Source organism: Solanum tuberosum, unplaced genomic scaffold (genome assembly GCF_000226075.1).
Source record: "Solanum tuberosum cultivar DM 1-3 516 R44 unplaced genomic scaffold, SolTub_3.0 scf00274, whole genome shotgun sequence".
In the NCBI taxonomy this organism is placed as follows: Eukaryota; Viridiplantae; Streptophyta; class Magnoliopsida; order Solanales; family Solanaceae; genus Solanum; species Solanum tuberosum.
Genome location: NW_006239198.1, coordinates 128,821 through 138,422, shown reverse-complemented (window position 1 = coordinate 138,422; position 9,602 = coordinate 128,821). Strand labels below are relative to the sequence as shown.

The 9,602-nt window shown below is 34.3% G+C and overlaps 1 protein-coding gene across 2 annotated transcripts in view; it reads left to right on the top strand.

The window, feature by feature from the left end:
* Nucleotides 1-3,846: 3,846 nt before the first annotated feature.
* The window catches only part of LOC102600075 (uncharacterized), an 8,076-nt gene continuing 2,320 nt past the window's right edge, over nt 3,847-9,602 (top strand). Inside the window, exons 1-8 of one of the 2 annotated variants that reach the window (XM_015314012.1) lie at nt 3,847-4,181; nt 6,338-6,465; nt 6,561-6,632; nt 6,828-6,973; nt 7,068-7,182; nt 7,261-7,341; nt 8,656-8,793; nt 8,942-9,029. In XM_015314012.1, coding sequence (XP_015169498.1) covers nt 3,881-4,181; nt 6,338-6,465; nt 6,561-6,632; nt 6,828-6,973; nt 7,068-7,182; nt 7,261-7,341; nt 8,656-8,793; nt 8,942-9,029 — 1,069 coding nt within the window. In that variant the 5' untranslated portion in view covers nt 3,847-3,880. Of the gene's footprint in view, nt 4,182-4,967; nt 5,433-6,337; nt 6,466-6,560; nt 6,633-6,827; nt 6,974-7,067; nt 7,183-7,260; nt 7,342-8,655; nt 8,794-8,941; nt 9,030-9,602 lie in introns of those variants that run through there. The other variant, XM_006358520.2, reaches the window with a different exon arrangement.

The following is a 9,602-nucleotide window of genomic DNA, read 5'->3' as shown; positions in this document are numbered from 1 at the left end:
GTCTGATATTGTAATATGTATCCAACAGGTAAGCCCTCTGTTGCAACAGATGAGTCATCTGGTGCAGCAAATGACGCATCAATTGCAATAAATGACTTATCTGTTGGGAGAAGCTTCTGGTTCAGTTCCAGCTTGACATGGTATTGTAATATGTATCCAACAGGTAAGCCCTCTGTTGCAACAGATGAGTCATCTGGTGCAGCAAATGACGCATCAATTGCAATAAATGACTTATCTGTTGGGAGAAGCTTCTGGTTCAGTTCCAGCTTGACATGGTATTGTAATATGTATCCAACAGGTAAGCCCTCTGTTGCAACAGATGAGTCATCTGGTGCAGCAAATGACGCATCAATTGCAATAAATGACTTATCTGTTGGGAGAAGCTTCTGGTTCAGTTCCAGCTTGACATGGTATTGTAATATGTATCCAACAGGTAAGCCCTCTGTTGCAACAGATGAGTCATCTGGTGCAGCAGATGACGCATCAGTTGCAATAAATGACTTATCTGTTGGGAGAAGCTTCTGGTTCAGTTCCAGCTTGACATGGTATTGTAATATGTATCCAACAGGTAAGCCCTCTGTTGCAACAGATGAGTCATCTGGTACAACAAATGACGCATCAATTGCAATAAATGACTTATCTGTTGGGAGAAGCTTCTGGTTCAGTTCCAGCTTGACATGGTATTGTAATATGTATCCAACAGGTACTCTATATGTTGCAACAGATGACTTACCTGTTGGGTACGCGACTGTAAAATTTTGAAGAAACACTCAAACTATCAAAATGAAAAATTAGAGTAAAAATCATTAGTTTACTTACCAAAATCACCTATGATGTAATGTCCAATGATATATGAATGAAAATTGGTCTGAAAGCAGCAGTACAATGTGATTATCAACTGAAGAAGAAAAAAATGATGAACAACCAGAAGAAGATGGTGATGAACAAGAAGAAGAAGAATGAAGAAGAAGAGCAGCAACAATGGTCCCCAACAATGGAAGAATAAGCAAGAGAGAAAAAAGGAAAAACTGAGCCGTTGGTACACTTTTTTTCCCTCCATTTCTTATTATTTAGGATTTTATAGAAGATGGACTAAAGTTTAAATAAAAAAACTTAGGGATGAAAAATGCAACTCCTTAATTCTTAATTTAAAAATTGTCACCCCTACTCAATAATTAAAACTTGAGTCACCAATCCCTAATTTTGAAACTTTTCTATAACCCTTAATTCATTGTCCCGAGAAGCTGAGAAAATTGAGGGTTATTTGATTTCCGTGTTTATTGTTTATATCGTGAGAGAATAAACTTTATTTATTTATTTGAAACCCAATTAAATTCGAATCGTCCACTATAAAGTCCATTCGAAATGACAATATTTATTTTCTTTGCTCAAAAGCAATTGTTAGTTAAAGAAATTACCATTTCCTTGTCATTTTGTTAAATAGTAAGTGCGCGGAGCTGCTAATTTGTAAATATATTGTCATTTTTCATCATTGTATAAGTTATTTGAATTGCAAAAGTAATTGTGATTATAGTCGCAATTCAAAATATTAAAAGAAATTAGATTAAAAATATTACATGAGTTAACATTCTTGATAATCTACAAATAAATTGATAAAAAGATAAAAATTTGAGATTAAGATAAATATTGATATATTAATCATGGTGATCGATAATCATTTTTTTCTTCTACTTAAAAATTTGAAGTTTGAATCAGCGTTTTGAGCAACGGATCATGACATATACATTTTCATAGAGTGGAAATATAAGTTGATTCATAATGAGTATTAAATTGAAGCATGAAGTCATATTTGATATAGAGAGTTACAAACTCAAATTAAAATAGAAATTTGGTAAATTTAAATCAACTTGATAGTAATAAAATATAAAACACTAAATAAGAAATTAAAAAAATGTTAATATATCGATGTGAATATGTTTGATACATACAAGTAGTTACCTACTGATAACAAATAATATAAATAGTGGTATTCACCAGGGGGACCCTTTATCCCCTTATATTTTTATTCTATGTATGGAAATGCTCTCAAACTATATTAATTATCAAGTTGATATCTGTCTTTGGACCCCATAAAAATTTCAACACAAGGTCCTGAATTCTCTCATCTCTTTTATGTTGATGATCTTACTCTAATGGTCAAAGCTAATAAAACCTTTATCAACTCCATGCCAAAAAGTATTGACCTCTTCCGTGAACTCTCAGGCCAAACTGTCAACATAAAAAAAAAAAAAATCAAAAATCATCTCTTCCTCGAAGTGAGGTCAGTACCATTTCCCAACTCACCACTACCTTCAAATCCACAGGCAAATGAGCACGGCTTCCCATATGCAGGATAACTTTGAAGACTAGCTCCTACATTCCTTCTTCTCCATTGCCTCTATTTACAGATTTCTAGATCCCCCTTCCCTCCACATCCTGTCAAAGATTTCCGAAGGATCTGGCACCAAAATACTCTCCCTTTCTTTGATTGTGCTATCATGATCGTATCCCCTCGGGTTACTACCTCCATAAACTCCGAGTCATCCCCCAATAATATTTGCAGAATGTGTTAAAGCTCACATCGAAACGGCCAAACATATTTTTATGGATTGTACTATTGCTTAACAATTTTGGAATCAGATCGGTGTACCCATAGCCTTGACAAATTCTGCCGATACTAATGGGGACTGACTGCTAACCCTGGAAAATCTCAATCATATTTTCACAAACCATCTTCTCCATTAGAATTTCTTTTACCCTTTTGCTATATGACATATTTGGTTAAATAGGAACAAAAATATTTTCCATAACTCCCTCAACCCAGTACCTATCTCGACTGTTACAACTCGTTATACTACTAACTCCTCAATTCCGACAAAATCGCTATCCAAATACGCTGGCAGCCTCCTCCACAGGATCACTACAAACTCAATTTTGAAATTATAATATTCCTAATGTAACCGCTACCTAAGTTATATGTATAAAATATCTACTATTACCAAAAAAATAAAATATAAATAGTAAATTAGACTGCTCTTAAAATATTATTTAAAATTGGGAATGACTTCTAATAGAATTTGTAGATAACATTTTGTTGGATTAACCTATGTTTGGCATTTATTAATTTTATTATTATGTGAAGAAATTAGTGGTTATGTATTGAATTTATAATAACATATTTAGAGAAATCTCACTAAGTAGAATCTGAGAAGGTTAAAGTGTTCGTTGACATTTTTACTATTTTTTAAAAATAGAAAAGTTGTATTTAAAAGATCCTCTATTCAAGTTCATCAAACTAAACTAAAGAAAGTATAATAATTAGTAAAAAATATTTTAAAGTCTACAATAAAATAGTGTAATAATCAAAACACAATACACAACATATAATCAAAAGTTCGAAACGTACAAGGAGGTATGACTAGTACAACGACAAGGTACTAATAAGCCCAAACTTTTGTTACACAAGAGAACAATCTTACCTCTTCTACCTTAATAAACGACATACACTATTTCCTATTTATAGTCATGTCTTAGACATGAAATTACGCCATATCATGTCTAATTATCTCTCCAATACTTTTTCAATTTGCCTCTACTCTTTCGCATTCCCCCCACATCCCGATTCTCATATCTTTTTATTAGGTTGTCTACACACTTCTTTTTTACATCATCGCATATTTAAACTATCTCCGTCATACTTTTTTTTTTTTTTAATCTACGACCACCCTCACCTTTTCCCTAATAACTTCTCTTTGACTGCAAAAACTATTTTTAAGTGCAATCTAACTACACATTATGTATTGCTAAGTTCAAATTATGTACTAATTGAAACTTCAGAATATTATATTTTAAAGTTTTAAACTTTGAATTGTGTTCATCAATGGCTTCCAGTTCTGGAACACGCTCACTTAGACCATCTTCTCAAAGCCCTAACCCTAAACCCACCAAAAACAAAACTTCCTCCTCTTCTTCTTCTCGTCCTTCTACATCATCCAGAAGTATTCCTTTACAACCTTCCTCAAACTTATTCCCTTCCTCTAAATCGGAGTTTTTAAGGTTCATCGCCGTCGTCGTCGTTGCCTCCGCCGTCGCATTTTCCTGTAACTATGTTTTCACCTATCTCAATAGCCAACCTAAACCTTTCTGCGACAGTAATTCCGATTTCGACGATTCTCTCTCCGGTTAGTCCATCTTGTTCACAGTTTGTGTTTTTCTTCAATGTTTTAGGCTGAAGCTGGATATTAACAATTACTGTACTTCCTTATACAATTTTCACAGATTTGAACCATTTGAGTTTATCAAATTATTCATAATTTAACTTTTCTGTGTAAAGTTTTCGATGTCATACTGATTTATTTTTTTTACAATTTATGTTAATGTTCTCTTATGCCATATGCTACAAACTCAATTTTGAAATTATAATATTCCTAATGTATTACTTTAGTGAGATTCTACTTTAGAGAAATCTCACTAAAGTAGAATCTGAGAAGGTTAAAGTGTACGTTGACATTTTTACTATTTTGTAGAGATAGAAAAGTTGTTTTTAAAAGATCCTCGACTCAAGTTCATCAAACTAAACTAAAGAAAGTATAATAATTAGTAAAAAATATTTTAAAGTCTACAATAAAATAGTGTAATAATCAAAACACAATACACAACATATAATCAAAAGTTCGAAACGTACAAAGAGGTATGACTAGTACTGCAACAAGGTACTAATACGCCCAAACTTTTGTTACACAAGAGAACAATCTACCTCTTTTGCCTTAATAAACGACATTCACTCTACCTATTTAAAGTTATGTCTTAGACAATATGAAATTATGCCATATCATGTCTAATTATCTCTCCAATACTTTTTCAATCTGCCTCTATTCTTTCGCATTCCCCCAACATCCCGACTCTCATATCTTTTTACTAGGTTGTCTACACACTTTTTCTTTACATCATTGCATATTTAAACTCTCTCAATTTTACTCTCTTTTTTTTAATCTACGACCACTCTCACCTTTTCCCTAATAACCTCTCTTTGATTGCAAAAACTATTTTTAAGGGCAATCTAACTACACATTATGTACTGCAAAGTTCAAATTATGTACTAATTATATTTTAAAGTTCAAACTTTGAATTGCGTTCATCAATGGCTTCCGGTCCTCGAACACGACCATCTTCTCGAAGCCCTAACCCTAACCCCACCAAAAACAAAACTTCCTCCTCTTCTTCTTCTCGTCTTTCTACATCATCCAGAAGTATTCCTTTACAACCTTCCTCAAACTTATTCCCTTCCTCTAAATCGGAGTTTTCAAGGTTCATCGCCGTCGTCGTCGTTGCCTCCGCCGTCGCATTTTCCTGCAACTATGTTTTCACCTATCTCAATAGCCAACCTAAACCTTTCTGCGACAGTAATTCCGATTTCGACGATTCTCTCTCCGGTTAGTCCATCTTGTTCACAGTTTGTGTTTTTCTTCAATATTTTAGGCTGAAGCTGGATTTTAACAATTACTGTACATCCTTATACAATTTTCACAGTTTTGAACCATTTGAGTTTATCAAACTATTCATAATTTGAACTTTTCTGTGTAAAGTTTTCGATGTCATACTGATTTTTTTTTTTTTACAATTTATTTATGTTAATGTTCTCTTATGCCATATGCTAAATAAGGAAGTTGTAGTGTCAGGAGCATTCAATCGGTTGGAGAGTGGAGACTAAGAAAGGGGGAAGCTTTTGGTAGAAAACTACTCTTATCTTTAATTCCCGACTTGCATTTTGTGACACGAATTTACCTAATTCTTAAATTGAGGAGCATAATTCATAAGAGTTTAATCAGGGAAAAAACTAATTACTGAACTGGCTGTTTTTCGATTGGCTCATGACTTGCTCTTGCTTTGGAAAGCTTATTACTCAGAATGATGGAATTGGCTTATGAGTTATGAGCATATCTATCCTGCATATCTGTTTAGAATATCTGTTGGTCAGTCTTGTATCTGTACCAGGGTGTTAACTAGTAAGAGAAGGGTAAATTCCTCAGGTTAAGTTTAGTATTCTAGTTCAATGGGAATGCAGCTAGATGTTAGCTTCTTTAGTAATTTTATGTGGAACACTGGTAGCGAATTCCTAATCAGTGATGTGGTTTATTATATGTTATTTCTATGTGTTTCTGTTTGCATTTTCTTATTCTCAGAACATCTCAAAATCGTGTGATCCTCTTCATTTTTAGATATGGAACTGTGGAACACTATGTTCTACAGTGCTGGCATCTTAAATAACTTCCAACTTTTTCGTTGTTCTTTGATATCAATAGCTGTGTTGGGTTTTAATGATTCCTCTTGGGTATAGACTTCTGTGAGCCTTGTCCACTTAATGGAGTATGTCATGAAGGCAAATTAGAGTGTGCTCATGGCTACCGGAGGCTTGGGAACTTGTGTGTTGAAGATTCAAGTATAAACGAAGCAGCTAAAAAGCTTGTGAGTCACACCTACTTAGTTTTGGTTATTACATTTCAGTGTTGATTAAATTTTGGGTTTTGAATGCTTACACTATAATGTAATTATATGTGCAGTCAAAGTTAGTAGAAGGTCTTCTTTGTGAAGGACATACTCAATATTCATGCACTGGCACTGGCACTGTTTGGGTGCGTTTCTTTTGAATCTTGTGTACTCTCTCTCTCTCTCTCTCACACACACACACACACAGAGACACACAAAATCATGCACAAATTCAAGAAGAGAAATCCTCAAATGAGTTTGTATTGTAAAGCTACTTTTTGGATAGGTATTATAAAGCTACTGCACTAACATTTCCCTTAAGTTTGACGCTTGCCTTTTAGGTTCAAGGTAACCAATTGTGGGAAAAAGTGAATGAATCTAAAATAATGGATGAGTATGGATTGAGCGAGGCTGTTTATGCTCATGCCATGAAAAGAGCAATGGAGGCACTTCGCAAGGTTTTAGAGACAAGACTGAATGATCATGGGTATGCTCTGCAGGTTTATTAACCGTGACTTATAGAAAGCAGATGAAAGTATATCATATTCTTTTTCATTAATGTCTCTTCACCTTTTGGCTAGAATTGAAGAGCTGAAGTGTCCACCTTTGCTGGTCCTACATTATACACCAGTTTCCTGTCGCATCCAGCAGTGGATTCTTGATCATGCTTTGTTATTGGTTCCAGCTTGTGCATTGGTACTCCACAGTAAGAGCAGCCTTTGAAAGCTTATATTATAACCGTCTAAACCTTGTTGACAATATTGGGTTTTACAGCTCCTGGGATGCGTTTTCACATTGTTAAAATTCCGTCGGAGGTACTACTTGTCAGTTAAAGCGGAACAGATATATAATGAGGTTTGTAACATCGTTTTCTTTCCTTGGAAAATCTATCCTGTGACATTGTTTACTTTCAGTGTCAATTTATTACTGGCTATACTGCTTGAATATGCTAGGATTCACCTCCTTTAAATATAATGAGTCAATAGACCTAACACTTCAAGAGCTAAGGGGAAAACGTGCCTTAGGTAACAATTATAAGCCTCTCAGCCAGTTGTAAATATTAACCCTGACCTCTAAATGTTCTCTCATCTTACACCTTTGAGCATCTATTATTTTTCTTCTGCTTTAGTACTTCAAAGCTTACCTCAATGCCCATTAATTTAGTCAAATAATGTCACACCTTTGATAAAATAGGTACTTAAGGAAATTGCTTTCTTGATCTAGGTAAATAATATTCTCTTAGTATAGTTAATATAAGGCATACATGAATTTATAGATGAAGTTTCACTACTCCTAACTATATATTCACCTCCCCATTAATTTAAGCATGTTTGCGATTCTGCTGTGATGTTATATGCATTATTATCTATATTTCCTCATGATTCATGTGATATTTAGAGGATTAAAGGAGCCTGTGTAATATTTAAGGAACCTGCACTCTTTCATAATTGTTATAAAATGACAATGCGTCATCTCCAAGGGATGATCGTCCTGTGTTGAGGCATGGGAGTAGCAATTGAAGATCCTAGGTTTGAAACCCAACTAAGTACTTGGTGTTGGGCTATTTGCTCCAACCATGTGGGCAGGATTGTCTTGACAACCTATGCTTGTGAACTGGACAATCTGCCTGGTTTTAGTTGATGTGTGCTCAAGTTGTCTGTGGAACACACTAATAAAGAAGAATGATAATGCAATTCTCAAAAAAAAATAAAGAAGAATGATAATGCTTCTTTTAAAGCAACTTCTTCTTACCAAGTAGACTAAGTTACAGTATTCGGTTTAGACCTCTTAATTTTGTCTCTTTAAGCTTGAGCCTCGGATGCATTCATTCTAGATCGCCCAAAATTCCCAAGTTTTAAGCTGGTTGATGGTTCACCCTAGCTCAGATGGTTAGGCCTCAAATAATATAATGGTATGGAAGTTGATCAAGTAGACATCACGAACATAACAAGACAATGAATTTATGACAGAGGGGATACTCTTAGATAGGGACCTAAAGTGCTTATCAGGAAAAGGAATAAAGATTTTTTTTTAAAAAAAAGTAGCAACACTGATAAATTTAAGAAAAATTTTCTGTCCATCCCAAGTTGCATAGTATGTAAGTCCCTAGTCTTATTTTTTGCCAGTTGGGTTGATTTTCGGATTTGTTGATCTCTCTTGATATGATAGGCTTGTGATGTTCTTGAAGAGAAGGCAGTGAGTGCAAGAAGTATGACTGGTGAGCATGAACCTTGGGTGGTGGCATCACTGTTACGTGATCATCTACTTTCGCCCAAGGAAAGAAAAGATCCAATGTTATGGAAAAAGGTGCTCATGTCCCCCCTTCCCTTGCGGTTTTTCTCCTGCATTTTTTTGGTTTAGGGATGGTACTATGCTTCATACTTTACCTATACCTAGTTGGAATGCTATAGTGTAACGTTCTTGATTGAGAACAATACTACTCTATATTTTGTAGGTTGAGCAGCTGGTTCAAGAAGACTCTCGTCTAGAGAGATATCCTAAGATGGTCAAAGGTGAATGTAAGGTGGTCTGGGAGTGGCAAGGTATGGAAGACATTTTTCCGCCTTCATCTTGAGTTAAACAACAGTTGTTGCTGTCAATCGAATCCTACCTCATGAGTTAGATTTTGGGGTTGAGTTGGGCCTAAAATCCATTTCTTTATCATGGTAACAAAACATGCAAAGGTTTTGGGTTTGAGTCTTACCACCACACATCATCATTTGCATTAAAACTTGGGAAAAGGGTCTGATATACCCCTCAACTTTGTCATTTAGGGCTGATATACCCCTCGTTATGAAAGTGGCTCATATATACCCCTACTTATATACAAATGGCTCACATATACCCTTTTCCTCTAACGGAAATGAAAAAAAATTAATTTTAGGTTAATTTTTTATTTTTTTTTTAAAAAAAATATAGTCTCATATGAGTATATTTAATTCTCCTCAAACATATATATTTTTTTAAACTTTTTTTTTTGTTTCAATGACTAATTTAAATTTATTAATTTGATGGTCAAATTTATTTATGTTTCACTAATATTCTTGTAAAACTTATTATAGATGACCAATTTTTTTTTCTTCAAATACAAAAATTAAATTACAATATAGACAAAA